At 27.8% G+C, this 16,021-nt stretch overlaps 4 protein-coding genes across 4 annotated transcripts; 3 read left to right on the plus strand and 1 right to left on the minus strand.

The window, feature by feature from the left end:
• The first annotated feature begins 919 nt into the window (after positions 1-919).
• LOC103571812 (merlin) lies at positions 920-4,386 on the plus strand. The gene is made up of 8 exons (XM_008550113.3): positions 920-1,508; positions 1,588-1,923; positions 2,002-2,229; positions 2,411-2,620; positions 2,685-2,791; positions 2,901-3,030; positions 3,107-3,442; positions 3,535-4,386. Exons 1-8 carry the CDS (start codon positions 1,410-1,412, stop codon positions 3,910-3,912), a joined length of 1,824 nt encoding a protein of 607 aa, XP_008548335.1. The 5' UTR covers positions 920-1,409; the 3' UTR covers positions 3,913-4,386.
• A 357-nt stretch (positions 4,387-4,743) lies between these two features.
• Positions 4,744-6,985, plus strand: LOC103571814 (2-methoxy-6-polyprenyl-1,4-benzoquinol methylase, mitochondrial). The gene is made up of 5 exons (XM_008550114.3): positions 4,744-5,147; positions 5,481-5,893; positions 5,998-6,086; positions 6,572-6,695; positions 6,751-6,985. The coding sequence occupies exons 1-5, from the start codon at positions 4,943-4,945 to the stop codon at positions 6,838-6,840; spliced, it is 921 nt and encodes a 306-aa protein (XP_008548336.1). The 5' UTR covers positions 4,744-4,942; the 3' UTR covers positions 6,841-6,985.
• A 619-nt stretch (positions 6,986-7,604) lies between these two features.
• On the minus strand, positions 7,605-10,194 carry LOC103571815 (dynein light chain 2, cytoplasmic). Its single transcript, XM_008550115.1, has 3 exons — positions 10,014-10,194; positions 8,677-8,794; positions 7,605-8,594 (listed from the first exon to the last, which is right to left on the minus strand). Exons 2-3 carry the CDS (start codon positions 8,782-8,784, stop codon positions 8,433-8,435), a joined length of 270 nt encoding a protein of 89 aa, XP_008548337.1. The 5' UTR covers positions 8,785-8,794; positions 10,014-10,194; the 3' UTR covers positions 7,605-8,432.
• An 830-nt stretch (positions 10,195-11,024) lies between these two features.
• Positions 11,025-15,549, plus strand: LOC103571816 (serine/arginine-rich splicing factor 1B). Its single transcript, XM_008550116.2, has 3 exons — positions 11,025-11,407; positions 11,490-11,874; positions 11,954-15,549. The coding sequence occupies exons 1-3, from the start codon at positions 11,238-11,240 to the stop codon at positions 12,143-12,145; spliced, it is 747 nt and encodes a 248-aa protein (XP_008548338.1). The 5' UTR covers positions 11,025-11,237; the 3' UTR covers positions 12,146-15,549.
• The last annotated feature ends 472 nt before the right edge of the window (positions 15,550-16,021 follow it).

Below are 16,021 nucleotides of genomic sequence, written 5' to 3' on the forward strand. Positions count from 1 at the left end.
TGTCAAATTGACTGCAAAAAGATAGCGCTTGAGTTGACATCGATGTCAATCAAAAAACTGCTTCCCAGAGTTTACTTTCATTTTATCATCAAATTGTAGCCATAAATTTTAAGTAAATTGAATTTTGAGTTCGTTGAGATGCCCCTGTAATTTGACAGCAAATTTACGTCAACTTCTGTTTTTGTTTTCTGACTACTAGAGTGCAAATCCCTGACAGCAAACTTTCTGTTCAGAAAGTTGATGTCAATTACTTGCGGTCAAGTTGACGACCGGCCTTTGTATTTGTTGAGAAGTTGTTGCCAACTTTCTAGAAATCTACTTCTGCACTATATTATACTTTACGTATAGTTAGCTGTCAAATTGAAAAGAAATTTGCTCAGAAAACTTTGAAATTAAATTTTCCCGAAATATGACAGGTATTTGATGTCAAAATGAAAGCGCACCTGCTGGGAACAACTCTAGCAGGGGGCCAGGCATTAATGACAATGAGTATACATCATTTTAGTCCATCTAGCGAATATATGTTAAACTAAATTTAAAAAAGAGAAGAGGGAAGAGAAAGCTAGAGTATTTTTAAAAATTCATCTACTAATTTTTGAATTTTCTAAACGTGCAATATTTTATTTTTATTTTATTATTTCAAAATTTATAAAATTGTCAAATGTTCGCTAACTTTACTGTCTTTAAAAAAGTGTGAATGTACCATACGTCAGACAATTTACAAATTTTAAATAAATAAACTAAATAATTAAAATAGAACAAGTTTTTAAAATGCGCGCACAGAATTTTCAATTATCTAACTGCACATTTTAAAATTTTTATTAATTTACATATTCAAAAATTTTAAAATACCCAACTGTCAGTTACATTCACACTCGTAATTTGAGTTTTTTTTCACGTACGTGCGCGTGTGTGTGGGACGCGTGTGACGTCATCGTAATATACATCTAACTGTCTGTCCCCGACAAACTAAAAATAATAATTATAATAATTGCATATTTGTTTTACCATTTGTGTGTATACTACACACAGTAAAATGTCATATTTTTATTAGAAAATTTCTTGTAGATCAGTTTCTTGTTGTTATTTGTGTAAATGACGCCCATTATTTTAATATATAATTAGTTATGTGCAATAATAAGTTTTATATTTAAATCATAATGTGTAGGGAAGAGTGTAAAGTATCCACTTATGTGACAAGAATGTGAAATTTAAATCACAAAAATCTATTAAAGTTTAAATTTTGTTATTTCATTAGTTAATAAAAAATGTTGAGTTATTTTTTAGTATCTATTTTAAAATAATTTAAAAATATACACCAGTGATTCATATAATTATTACTTATTACGAAAGATGTTTAAAGTTTACAAAAGTATTGACAATATTCTGCGATGACTGGGTAAAAAACAATGAAAAGTAAAATGCCACCATTTCGACGAAAAAAATCGGGAAAATCTTTTCCTATTAAAGTTTGTACACTAGATGCTGAATTAGAATTTAATTTAGAGGTTAATACTTTATTTATATAAATATTTAATCAAATACCATGACAATTTTTTTTTTTAATCGACAAAATTGAATTTTCAGTGGAGAGCAACTGGGAGAGATCTATTTGATCTAGTTTGTAGAACAATAGGACTAAGAGAGACGTGGTATTTTGGTCTGCAGTACGAAGACGCTAAGGGATTTATATCATGGCTGAAATTAGACAAAAAAGTACAGGACCAAGGAATTTCGCAACAGCCCACGACACCATTTATGTTCCTTGCTAAATTTTACCCCGAAGACGTCGCAGAAGAACTAGTTCAAGAAGTAACTCAGCATCTTTTTTTTCTTCAAGTCAAGCAGGCAATTTTGTCAATGGACATTTATTGTCCACCAGAAGCCTCAGTTTTATTGGCTTCTTATGCCGTACAAGCGAAGGTTCTGTTACTAGCTATTAAAATAAAATCAGTTTTTTTTTTCTGTTGGTTTTATGTTTAATTTTTGATAAATTTATAGTATGGAGATTATGACGAAGTTTCCTGTAGACCAGGAATGTTAATCAGCGAACATTTGCTCCCTCAGAGAGTAATTGATCAATATCAGATGACGTCAGAAATGTGGGAAGATCGCATTAAAATTTGGTACGCTGATCATCGAGGAATGTCTCGTGATGAAGCAGAAATGGAGTATTTAAAAATAGCACAAGATCTTGATATGTATGGTGTGAATTATTTTCCAATCAATGTAAATATTTTACAGAAAATCAAGATTATTAATATACTTTTCAGATTTATACTTTCAATAAGAAAATATATTTTAAATCAATCGCTTTCGTAGTTCTCGTTATTTAGAAATTAAAAAAAATTTTCAGAAAACTCGCAGTTAATGACTTCAAATTTTTTAATTATCAATTATTTAATTTTAGAATAAAAAAGAAACAAATTTATGGCTTGGAGTAACAGCCCTTGGATTAAATATTTATGAAAAGGAAAATAAATTAACTCCCAAAACAACATTCACGTGGTCTGAAATACGTCACATAAGTTTTGATGATAAGAAATTTGTGATCAAACCAGTGGAGAAATCATCGCCAAATTTTGTGTTTTTTTCGTTGAAAGTTCGCATGAATAAACTGGTAAATATTTAATTAAATATTTAAATTAAACGATAAGAAAAATGTTTGAGTGTAATTTGTTCAGATTCTTGATCTATGTATTGGCAATCACGACTTATTTATGAGAAGGCGTAAACCCGATTCCATGGAGGTTCAGCAAATGAAAGCCCAAGCCAAAGAGGAAAGGTCTAGGTAAATAAAGTCCAATGACATCCCTATTTCGACTAAAAATAATATAATATTGATAATTTTAGTTTTATATATTGTTGAAGACTTGTTCACTTGTATTTTTTAAATGTAGGCGACAAATAGAAAGAAATAAATTGGCAAAAGAAAAACAACTGCGTGAAGCAGCTGAAAAAGAAAAAGCTGCAATGGAGCAACGATTGCTGCAGTATCAAGAAGAAATTCGTCTTGCCAACGAAGCCTTGGTATGATTGAAATATTAACTGAAAGTGAAAAATAACATTTTTATTTTCATAAATGTTTTTTTTATGATTATTATAGAGAAGATCTGAAGAAACGGCAGATTTATTAGCAGAAAAAAGTCGTGTAGCTGAGGAAGAAGCCATGCTACTGAGTCAAAAGGCATCTGAAGCTGAGCAAGAGATTACGCGAATTAGACTAAATAACATGAAAACTGAAGAAGAAAAAGTTCATTTGGAACGCAAAACAAGGGAAGCGGAATTACTCACTGAAAGATTGGTCCAAGAGTCTGAGAGAAGAGCAGCAGAAGCTGAAAAATTAAAAGATGAATTACTTCGGGCCCGTATAGCAGAGAAAGAAGCAAAAGAAAAACTTTTAGAATTTTTAAGTAGAAATGCTTATACTGCCACCATAACAGTAAGTATTTTTTAAACAACTTTTTCATGATACCAGCATACAATATACTATTTTTATAAATTAACTAAAAAATTAATACAATTTACTACCAGCCTGTGCCAAATATATTTCCATCAACTCAAGTTCTACCGTCCGATTTACAAGCAGACCTTCAAACTTTACAATTAGATACCGACCCACTACCTGCAGACTTGACATCGTATGATCTTATCACTGATGGAGATGTTGACCAACTGTCATTAGAGATAGAAAAAGAAAGAGTTGATTACTGGGAAAAAAGCAAACACTTGCAAGAACAATTACGTGAGCTACGCTCTGAAATAGAGGTAATGAAAGTTGGAGAAAAACAATGTGATTTAGACCAACTTCATGACGAACAAGTTAGACTTGGTGAAAATAAATACAGTACTCTAAAAAAAGTTAAGTCTGGATCTACAAAAGCCAGAGTTGCCTATTTTGAAGAATTATAAGTTATGATAAAATAATTTTTTAATGAATTAATGTATTGTATAAATATGTTTAAAATTTTAATTAATAGTTAGTAACTTTTCTTTTTTAACTGATTGTCTTTAACAAATTATTTTAAACTATATATTATGAAATTTTGAATAAACGGAAGCTTATAAAAATTATTGTTAAGACTGTCGACCACGATAACAAAAATAATTAACTGATTTATTATTGTAATGATATTGTAAAGCACAGAATACTATTTTAACAATAATGCCATATATTATTTTTATTAAGTGCGTTTAGGAGGAACAGCTGATTTATATTTTATTTTAGAGTATAAATCAAAATAATTTATCATACTCTATGATAAAAAATTATACCATAGTGTCTTAATACGGAGTTTTTGATGATGTTACATCCATAAAAAGTTACGATAATAATCGAATAGTATTTTATATAGCTGTACTAATTTTTTATTGAGAATCGTTAGAATAAATTGGATAATTTTTCATGTAAAAGTTTATTTTTATTTACTTACACCTATATATTTATTTGGATAATATTCTTGCCCTTGGATTGATTAAAATTTATGCAAATAATTTTTATTCCCGAGTTCCTTCAAGAATAAAAAAATAGTGGGAAAATGACAGTTTTTAATATTAGCAAAGTCTCTCTACTTCAAAACTTTTTTTTATTACAAAGTCTCAATAAAATTCAAATTTGTCATATATAACAGAGTATATATTTATATATAAATCATAAATTATTAAAGTAATGAAAAAAATGAGTAGCAGACATGAGACGGTTGTAAATTTTAAATAAATAAATAAATTAATTAAATAATTGAAATTTTAAAAAATTCGCGGGCTACTTTTTCAAATATTTAAATACGCATTTTTTCATTATATTTTTGATGGCAATTTATTTTTATATTTAAAAATTTGAAAAATTGCTGACTGTCAGTTATATTCAGACGCATACAAAAAAATATCCATTGTACAAATGATAACCTATAAAAATTAATACCTTTTCGAAAAAACAAAAATAATGCATCTGAATAGACAAAGAATGACATTAATAAAAAACATATGTAATAAATTATTTCTACCAAAGAATGAGTTTGCAAAAACCTTTAGATTTAATTTTAGTACATACGCAAATGAGGAACAAAAATCTCAGTGGAATAACAATGAGGAACCGACAACACATTTTGGCTTTAAAACCGTCAAAGAAAGTGATAAAAGTAAAGAAGGTATTTATTTGAATTTTATAACTGAATAATTATTTTATAAAATTAATTTTGTTAATCAAAAAATTTCATTCATGAAATTCATAAATATATTCGTCAGGAATTTTCAAAATGAGTGTGAAAGTAGCTGACGTCAATTTTTAAATAAATAAAATGCAATAAAAATTAAAAAATGTGTTGGATAATTGGAACATCACGCGCTTTTTTTAAAATTTCATTTTTAATTAACTGACATTCAGTTAAAATTTATAAGCTGTCTCTGTATACATTCACACTCATCCAAAATATCTGTTCTATATGAATTTTTTAAATAAACCATTTAATTTTTCTTTCTAGTTTACACAGTATTCGAAAAAGTTGCTGACTCTTATGATTTAATGAATGATGCAATGAGTTTTGGTGTACATCGACTATGGAAAGATCTTTTCATTCAAGAATTAGCACCTACGCATGGTAGTAAATTGTTAGATACAGCAGGAGGAACTGGTGACATAACTTTTCGGTATTTAAATTATTTAAATAATTTGAAAAATCCAAAAAATGTAAAAAGTTATGTTACTGTATCGGATATTAATCAAAATATGTTAGACGTTGGAAAACTACGAGCTAAAAAACTAGGATTTACAAGTGAAAATGGATATAATATAGACTGGTTACAAAATGATGCTGAGAAATTATCTTGTCCTGATGAATCATTTACTGCTTATACTATCGCATTTGGAATTAGAAATGTAACTCATATTGACAAGGTACTGCTACTAAAAATATCAATCTGTTGAATTATAAATAAATATTTCATTTATTTATTTAGCCATCCAATGATTATTTTTACTGACTAAAAAATATTTATTAGGTTTTATCAGAAGCATACAGAGTTCTTCAACCAGGAGGAAGATTTTTGTGTTTAGAGTTTAGTCATGTAACTAATGATTCTTTAAAATGGTATTATATTTTATTTTGTAGCAATTTAGTCTATGATATATATTTATAGGTTCTAGACAACTGATCCCACGGATTAGATCCAACTGACAACTGATTTAATTCATCAGTTTCACTATCATCATCTTCATGATTTTCAACTAAATGTCGATGGGATCAGATGTCAGTGGGATCACTTGTATAAAATTCTTGGGATCAGTTGACGGTACACAATATTTAGACAGTATTACAATTCAACTCATCTCTACTCAAGGAAAGTAGCAACAACTCTACTCAGTTTCTTTTACTCAGTTATATCTTTACTTAGCTAAAATTTTACTCACGTATTTTAGCCGATTGATAAAATAACAATTCTTTATAAGTAGAGTTGTCACTGAGTAAAAAACTGAGTAGAGTTGAAACTGAGTAAAGTTGTGAGTAGAATTATAATACTGCATATTTATACACAGGACAAAGTACTATATGCTCCCTATATTGTTTGATTTCAGGCTCTATGATCAATATTCATTTCAACTCATACCTGTAATGGGAAAATTGATTGCCGGTCAATGGGAACCATATCAATATTTAGTCGAAAGCATCAGAAAATTTCCAAAACAAGAGGAATTAAAAGTATGTAATTTAAATAATAAATGAAATCATTCCATTTAACGATGAAATGTTTCAGGGTATGATAGAAGAGGCTGGATTTAGGCAGGTCACCTATAAAAATTTGACGTTTGGAGTAGTTGCTATACACTCCGGATTCAAAATATAAAATAATTGTCCACAATTGCCGATTATTTTATGCAAATGAGGAACTGTATCAAGATTAGATACAATCGTATGTATAATTATGTATTTACCAAGCGAATTGATAACAGTTAATTTTATAAATAAAGAATATATTTAATTATAATCAATGCCCATTACGTTCTATCAATAATTTTTACCTTTATCTTAAAAATTTGTGCCATAATTATAAGTTTTTAAATTAAGAATATTATTAAGTACTTAAACATACACTTGGATTTTTTAAAAACACTTGTACGTAAAAACTTGAATTATATTAAATATACAATATAATATAAAAATAAAACAACGTAAAAATTTTCATTAGCTTTAGATTATCTGCTAAAGTTATTTTTTATTAAACAGTAAATAATTTTAACGAATTGTTCGTATTATTTAATTAATAGTAAATTAAAAGATTTAATTAGAAGTTTTTTCAGATTAAAGAACAATTAATTTATTTAAGCAACCAGTTCTTCAATGGTTATTTAATAAGTATTATTAAACCAGCCAATTTTACACAATATATATATGAGTACAGAAAAAGATTGAGATTAATTTCCGTTAATTTTAAATTTAAAAATCTAACAAAGTAATTAAATTATTTAAATATTTTTTATATTACTTTTTGATACGTTTTTTATTTTTGAAACAGAAAAATATATTAAGTGATATTATTGCATTCATACCTCTGTAATACTTAATATTTTTACTATAAAATAATGTATGGCGAAAAGTACAGAAAAAAAATTTTCAAATTCAAACAATTAATTTTTTTTTAATTTACAAATATATCACGATAAGCTGGTAAGATTTTTGCTACTTATAATGTATAGTGGCGGTAACACATATAGATTGATTCATTACTTTCTTAATGAATAAGATATTCTTTTGTTATGCTATTACTATATCATTGTTTTTATAGCTTTTAATTTTGATATTCAAGTGCATACTAATCGTGCATAAAAAATGTACGTTATACAGATACAGATGATTTAAATTTGTTTTATTTTTTATAAAATTATAGGTAACGTAAATATGAAAATTAATATTCAATATTGGCGACTGTTATTCACTAGTTTTCTGTCATTCAAGAGATGATACAATTTAATTTTTGATCTTTAAGTATACATCAATTTGTACATTAATATTTAAATGTCAATTTCCATTCTCATAAATTCTTTGAGTAAAAACCGCCAGCACTGAACTTAACTATAAAATATACCTAATATAAAACAGAACACAACAGTTTTTTTTTTGGCATACGCGATACATTCCATCATGTAAAGGAGTATGTCTTTTTTTCTAGTAAGTTTTCATACTCTTAGACTTTTTTTTCTAAGTTAGCATTTAAAACTTTATTATCCGGAGAATTAACAATATCGGAAATTGATATATTCATTAGATTTTTATGTTATATATCTTTATCGGTTACAACCAGTATATATATATATAAATATATATATATTTATATATAAATGTTCACATATTTAATTTGAATTGAAAAATTTTATATTGATTACGAAATTGATAGAGGATAGGGAAATATAATTTAAGATAAGAGAGTAAGAAACCAGCTTATCCACTCTTGAATAGAAGAATTGCTACCTGACCTAAGTAAAAGTATATGAAATGTCTTGTTTCATGTGTTACATAGCTGCCGAAATTGCGTCCAACAATACAATGCCACGTTGGGTTGTATTTTTTATCGAATTCTTTTTTTATAAATGCAGCAATATCCTAAAAAAAAAAAAAAATAAATAAATAAACAAATTGTAAGAATGTCTTCAATATTCAAATTATGATTTTCATCTGGTTATACCTTTTCAATATTGTATTTCTCTAGTGCTTGAGTTGCACAATCAACGGCATCTTGTTGCATCTCCTCCGACATGTCGGCGTTTTTGATCACAGCTTTACGGTCTGACATTTTGTATGGCCTGCGATAATAAAATTAATAACAATTACTTTTATTTTCCTTTACTAGTTTTTATATCTTAGGGCCATTCAAACCCGGTTTAAATTACTATCACTGATATATCTATATATTAATGTATAGAGCAATATTAATTTAAACCCGGTTTAAAAACTGGTCCTTAATTAATACTTAAAAAAAAAGAACTTAAAATTAACGCTTGTAATAAATTATAAATCTATCGGATTATTGGAACATAAAATATAAGATTTTTATCTAGAGTTCTCCATATTTGGTTTTGTGTAAATTAGATTGTTATATTTTTTATTATTTTGGTATGATGATTGGTTGTCATGGAAACATTACTAAAACAGTTTATCAAAATTTATTTGTTTATCATTTACACAAAAAAAAAAATGAGAAATTGAAATATTTGATAAAAAAAAAAGTGTAGCCTGAAATGTGAGCTTATTCAATCATTGATTTAACAATTTGATACCTTGAAAAATAAAATTGGTTATCGATATTGACTAAATCCTACATTTTGCGTGACAAATACTCTTTTAGTTCATGCTCTAATTTTGCTAGTATATATAAACTTAATTATTTAAATTAGTAGTAAAATTACAGCCAGCAAAAATTTGAAATAAATTTAAAAACAATTTTCTTAAAGAAAATTACAATTCCCAATGAAAAAACTTTCTCATGACCTTTAAAAATTGATACCAGAGCTTTAGAAAAATAAAAACCGGAGAAGTTATTTTTGATTATAAGTAAAAGATTTCCTATGGCCTTAAAAAAATTGATACCAGAGCGTAAAAAAAAATCAAAACATTTTTGGGAGAAGTTATTTCTGGTTTTAATACATAGATATTTAGTAACCTGTTCAGCGGCACACGACAAACTTTAACAACCGCATGAACATCAAAAGCTGGCATATTTTAATTACTTATATATTTATTAAATTAAAAAAAACATCACAAATAAAAACCGAACTTGGAAAGCTTTTATGGTTGACTACTAGTAGAGTAAAAAAATGTTTTGTCGATAAAAAATAAAAATAGATATAGATCGTGGGCGATTGACAACTAGGTCAATTAAATATCAATTTTTATCGATAAAGGAAATAAAAAATAAATTTTCTGCGATTAATAAATATGTAAAAAAAAAAAATCAAAAATTAGTCGTCGCATGAAGAGAATATTTGGGAAAAATGTGACATATTTTATAAAATAATTACATACCTTTTTGCGTAACAACCTCTATAAATTTAAGTTAAAAATACTCGTAATTTTTTCTACTAATCTATTATAACTTTATAATTAATATTGAGTAATTAATGCAATGACTTTTGCTTGCACGAACCGATACCAAAAATTTGTCGTTCGGACTAAAGATTGAAGCGCCTGTGGCTGCACTTACTGAGTTCTGATTGGTCCTCAATTAGGGTCTTCTATCAGAATCTTCTATCAACCCAGAATGCATTGCAACCATGATGAAAATGGCGGGTAAAGTAAACTTTAATTTTTTTTTGTTTATTTTTTTTGTAGCCCGTATAAAGTAAAGAAAATTTTCAAATTTTTATATTAAATATCAAAGATTTTTAATTTCTGCAAAAAGGTCTTTCAATTTGACGTAAAATTGTTTCCGACTTATGATTTTTTTTTGTTATTAATTACCTGTCTCGAAAACAAATGACTGTAACTAAATAACAGATTTTCTACAGAATTGTCATCGAAATGACAACCAATAGATTACTGATTGAAAACTGACAAATAACTAAATTTTTTATAGAGAAATAGCTTCGGTCATTGTGCCAAGTTAGTAACATTTTTTTACACAGCTATTTGCTACAAGTTTGCAACAATTTGTAGCCACAATAAGCAGGCAATTTGACAGCAAAAGTTTCCCTTAAGTTTTTGGTAACTTTTTACACGCAAAATAATTGTGTTTAACTTAGCAGCAAGTTGCTGTCAACTGTTGCGTACGCCAACGAGTAGGAATTTTGACGTCAAGTTTTAGCTGCAAGTTTACAACAAGTTGCGGGCGAAATAACTATTTTAATGACGAGTGTTGCTAAACTTTGTAAAGGGACTGATGAAAATTACAGAAAAGAAGCATCAAGAAAGTTTTCCGTCAACTTGTAGTCAGACGGCTATTCAGGAAGTTTAAAAAAAATAAGACTTCCATAGTTGGAGAACATCCCGCACTTCGCAGATGGCAATTGCATCGCTTCAGTTGATCCAAAAGATAACTAGAAATACATTACTACCCTTGGACTCATGAAGATTGCTCTCTGTCGTTCTAGTTATCGAGTTTATATTTAGTACTAACTGTGTATCACTTGCTCACCGGTAACTGCCATCTTGTTTAATTTACACCAAATTGGCATAAGAGTACAATACGCAACCATCATCATATATTTATATTTTTGATTAAAGTGTTTAGTTTCTCCAATATTTATCATTATGTCTCATGGTGGCAGAAATGAGTGTAGAATTTACGTAGGAAATTTACCCCCAGACATCAGAACAAAAGATATTCAGGATTTATTTTACAAATTCGGCAAAGTTACATTTGTTGACTTGAAAAATCGTCGAGGACCACCATTTGCCTTCGTTGAATTTGATGACCCGAGGTTCAATCATACAAGTTTTTATTTATTTATAAGCATTTATAAAATATCATTTTTTTATGTATATATATACTGTTATTTTTAGGGACGCTGAAGATGCTGTTCATGCTAGAGACGGTTACGACTATGATGGGTATAGACTGAGAGTAGAATTCCCTCGGGGTGGAGGTCCTAGTAATAACTTCCGCGGAGGTCGCGGAGGTGGTGACAATAGCAGAGGAGGTCGTGGAGATATGGGAAACTCACGAGGGCGAGGTCCACCTGCACGTAGATCGCAGTACAGAGTCCTTGTAACTGGATTACCTCCATCTGGTAGCTGGCAGGATTTAAAAGACCACATGCGAGAAGCTGGGGATGTATGTTTTGCTGACGTTTACAAAGATGGTACGGGTGTTGTGGAATTTCTTCGGTATGAAGACATGAAATATGCAGTAAAAAAATTAGACGACTCAAGATTTCGATCCCATGAGGTTTGTTTTAAATCTTTAATTTAAAAGAAACATTTGAATTATAATATACTGATACATAATTATATTGTCTGATTGGTAGGGTGAAGTTGCTTACATCAGAGTAAAAGAAGATCATGCTACGGGTGAACGTGGTCGCAGTGAAGATCGCGAAAGAGGCCGCAGCCGTTCACGAAGTTACAGTCCACGTCGTCGAGGCTCACCAACTTATTCCCCATTACGACGCAATTATTCGCGATCAAGATCACGTTCCAGGTCTCGTTCGTACGACTAGTGTGTACGTATATGTCTCACATGATACAATAATCGAAAATTGAACGACTCCTTTGCTTTGCCACGTCTCACTATTTTTTTATGTGAATATTAATTATCTTATTTCCAATTTAAATTAACTGAAATGATGCTACCCCTAAATATTTTATCTAATAATTATTTTTCCATTAGAAATGGTTGTTATTTCGTTTTCAATTTAATAGTTAAAAATATTACGTCTATAATAACATGGACGCAAAAGTATATACATACTTATTAAGAATATGGAAGGATTAATATAATTATGCTAAACGAATTTTTTATGATTGCATCATTAAATTTATAACATTTCTAAAATTAATTCTATCAGAGTAATACATTCCGTTGAGCTCATTTTCATTTTTTTTTTCTTAAAAATATTTTTAAGTTTTAACCGTAACACGATCGTACGAAATAAAAATACTGAATTATATTTTAAAAATGAATGGACGCCCATCAAATAAATATCGTCTTCTCTAGATGGCCAACTCATGGTTGAACCAAAATTTTTTTACGTAATAGTTGAATCCATTTCAATTAGTATAAACGTCAATTACGTTTGATAATTGTAATCTATAATTAATTTTAAAATTAACTTTTGGAAATATCTAAGAGAATTCAAAAGATCATCAATAAAATAGTTGCCTACATAAAATTAAATACATTTTTTAGGCAAACGTGAGTGCTCACATAACTATATAATATTTGAAATCAAATCTTTGAACTTTATTATCAACTATTTTTTTTAACTAGTTGGTTGTTTTTTTGTACATATAGAAAAAAGCGTTCGTAATATAGTTTTTTATTTATCTCCACCCGTTGGTCAGCTTCCGTTATAGAATTTTTCAATTTGAATGCATACATCGTTCCTCTACTAAAAAAAATCATTTCATCCAATAGATTCTCATATATGTTTTATAAGAATGAATTTCTACTCAGAAAACAAGTATTTCTTGACGCAAGAGGTATTAACAGATATCTACATTTTGTGATTTGAAAAAAAATTGTTTTCGAAAAGAGGTCCGTGTATGTATGGGTAGATGTGTAAAAAGTCATCTTTTTTAACTATATTTTTCATATGAGAATCGATAAAAATGAGTCTTGTAGCAACAGAAATGATTTATTTAAAGTTTGATTTAGTTGAAATTCAAAATTAATAGAGTAGTTTAAAGTTTTTTAAAAATTAAATCGTAAATTATCAATCCAATCGATTTTACGGATATACAAAAATATATGTTTGATAATATTTTAAATCTCATAGAAAAAAAAGTGCTAGGACTTTCCTAAACCGGTTACTCAATTGTCTTTTTATGTTTTTTAATCAAAATAGTTTCCGCTTTATCAAATGATAAAATAAAAATGCTTTTTTTTTAAAGTCAAATGATTCAAAAACTAAACGGAAATAATTTCGAAATTTTATTCCTCTTATCATATGATTTATGGACTGATATGTAGTGTCAAAGTTTCTGAAATTATACCAAAATAGAGGCATTCATCCATGAATAGAGGCGTTCATCCCAATCAGGGCATAGACGGTATTCTGAACAAAATTTAACGCTTGGTGTTTTATCAATGATTTTGTTCATAGCTAAAAAAGACGGCTTATCATTATCTTATTAATTGCATACATAAAAACAAAAAATATCACCAAAAAAAAAAAAATAGTTGGTTTCAAAGCTTTTTGATTTAACATATAAATGTATAAAATAATTTAAGAGTCTAATTGTAATACCGGTGCATACATATATAATTTATAGAAAAACTACTTTTATTTTAAAATTGAGTGAAATTTTAAAAAAATTCAATTTTAAATTCACCCGGTATAGCATTAGAAACTTAAATAAATAATTAAACATCGATTTGTTTTCTTTTAATTGTACGACTCAAAATCTTTAAAATTAAATTTGAAAGTTTGACTTATACTGTAGTGTTGCTAATAATTGAAGGAAAACAAATTAAGAACAACAAAATTTAAAAATTATAATTATTATTATTACATTTATTTGTGCAGTTTGTGTTTATTAATTAAGTAATTAATGTATTTATTACTCATGATTTGATTTTTTCAATGAAATAAGATTATATGTGTATATAAATATATATATGTATATATATTTATATATATATACATATATATTTATGCGTATACAATGAAAGAACTAATGTATTTTTTCTTCTTTTGTATATTGGATTGGATTGTAACACAATGAATGAAAAACTCATATCCACATGAACGTTACTTCTTCGATGGATATTATACATATTCTCTTGACGATGGAATGGGATGGACCGCGTATTTTGGATGGAGTTTATTCCGAGAGTAATATTATATACAGGATTATAACTTAATCGTCGATGGGATTAATCGGACATTAAGGAATGTTAACAAGAGGAAAATCAGGATCAGGATTATAAAATCGGATGAAATGTGGGAAGTGACTATTAGTTTAATTTTAAACAGATAAATTCATAACGTCTCTATTTTAAAAGAAGAAATAGTATTTTATTCTTTTTGAAAATAGTAAAACATTCGCTTTAATTTTTACTGATAATTAATTTGCAACTTAATTAATATAGAGTCATTTTTTGCGTTAGTTAAATCAAAGATAGATAAATTCGCGTTTTGTTAGTGCACGTTTAAATAAGTGTTCCGAAATAGTTCAATAGGCATGACAAGATTAATTTATAATATTCAAGAGGATTTGAAGAATAATTAATCTCTATAAAATGACTTTGCGTTTCGGTGGGATTTTACAAAAATGAAATGTTTGGAGGATCAGTTGGATTTCAATAATGAAAAAAAAAACGTGGCGTGAAAGAAATTAAGTATGATAATAAATCTACCGGAATTAACTTGCGTCAATATTAAAGAGTAGTAATGGAGGATTTTCGAAGTGGAATATTTCTTCTTGGATAAATATTGTTCTCACATTGATAAATTTGCGGGAATAACTTGTATGTCGCCGTGAATATGCAATAATTCGGATTATTTAAATTTTGTCAATTGTGTGAAACAGAGCTTTAAGCCAATCTATATATTGACGGATTACTTCTATCGGACTGGATTAAAAATGGAGAATAAGACAGCGCGTAAATGACACTCGATTATGGATATCATTTCAGTGAATTGAATGCCTGAAAGCATTTGGACATCGATTCTTTTAATTAGAGGTATAAATGATACACTTAAATTTTGCATGCCTTTGCTTATTCCGTACATAGTTACACTATTTTTAAAAACAGTCGATGATGCACGCGAAAACTCTGTTTCCTACCAATTGACAAGAATCGGTAATAATTCATTGTTACAACAGATGGGAAAATAATTTTTCTCCAAATAGTTTTCCTTTTCTAGTGTTTTACTGAGTATGTATTTTTTCCATTCAATCAGAAGTTTTTTATTCTCTCCTTTTAACATGATTCAACTACAAGCCATTAGTGTCCTTCATCTTTATACCTCGTTAGTTTTTTATTCCTTATATATTTTAAATCCTATAATTTAGAGCTACCAAGTTCTCATTAATAAACATTCACAGAATTTCATTAATAAATCTTATTTTTAGAAAACAGTTTTTTTTTTTTTATTTTTTCAGAGAATGATTTCAATCATAGATAACATTAAGTAGAAATATTAATCGCTAAAGTAAATAGAAACAAATGAATTGCTACACATTTAAATTAAAAATAAATTTAAAAGTCTTATTATTTAATCTATAAAATGAAATTTATTCAAAATTAAATTCGCTGAAATCAAAATGCGATTATTATATTTTTTAATTTTGCTAATTACTTATAGTATTTAATTCTAGGGAAAACTGAAGGTACTTTGACCATATCATTTTTTTTTTTTTTTTTTTTT

This window comes from Microplitis demolitor, chromosome 10 (assembly GCF_026212275.2).
Source record: "Microplitis demolitor isolate Queensland-Clemson2020A chromosome 10, iyMicDemo2.1a, whole genome shotgun sequence".
NCBI classification, from domain to species: Eukaryota; Metazoa; Arthropoda; class Insecta; order Hymenoptera; family Braconidae; genus Microplitis; species Microplitis demolitor.

What these genes read in the sequence shown, in the direction of transcription:
- LOC103571812 (XM_008550113.3), top strand. Translation starts at nt 1,410, where the DNA reads ATGAAAAGTAAAATGCCACCATTTCGACGAAAAAAATCGGGAAAATCT. An exon ending in CTTATGCCGTACAAGCGAAG is followed by an intron (nt 1,924 to 2,001) that starts GTTCTGTTACTA and finishes ATAAATTTATAG; the next exon opens with TATGGAGATTATGACGAAGT. An exon ending in GCCAAAGAGGAAAGGTCTAG is followed by an intron (nt 2,792 to 2,900) that starts GTAAATAAAGTC and finishes TTTTAAATGTAG; the next exon opens with GCGACAAATAGAAAGAAATA.
- LOC103571814 (XM_008550114.3), top strand. Translation starts at nt 4,943, where the DNA reads ATGCATCTGAATAGACAAAGAATGACATTAATAAAAAACATATGTAAT. An exon ending in ATGTAACTCATATTGACAAG is followed by an intron (nt 5,894 to 5,997) that starts GTACTGCTACTA and finishes AATATTTATTAG; the next exon opens with GTTTTATCAGAAGCATACAG. An exon ending in ACTAATGATTCTTTAAAATG is followed by an intron (nt 6,087 to 6,571) that starts GTATTATATTTT and finishes GTTTGATTTCAG; the next exon opens with GCTCTATGATCAATATTCAT.
- LOC103571815 (XM_008550115.1), bottom strand. Translation starts at nt 8,784, where the DNA reads ATGTCAGACCGTAAAGCTGTGATCAAAAACGCCGACATGTCGGAGGAG. An exon ending in AGAAATACAATATTGAAAAG is followed by an intron (nt 8,595 to 8,676) that starts GTATAACCAGAT and finishes TTTTTTTTTTAG; the next exon opens with GATATTGCTGCATTTATAAA.
- LOC103571816 (XM_008550116.2), top strand. Translation starts at nt 11,238, where the DNA reads ATGTCTCATGGTGGCAGAAATGAGTGTAGAATTTACGTAGGAAATTTA. An exon ending in GTTGAATTTGATGACCCGAG is followed by an intron (nt 11,408 to 11,489) that starts GTTCAATCATAC and finishes TGTTATTTTTAG; the next exon opens with GGACGCTGAAGATGCTGTTC. An exon ending in CAAGATTTCGATCCCATGAG is followed by an intron (nt 11,875 to 11,953) that starts GTTTGTTTTAAA and finishes TCTGATTGGTAG; the next exon opens with GGTGAAGTTGCTTACATCAG.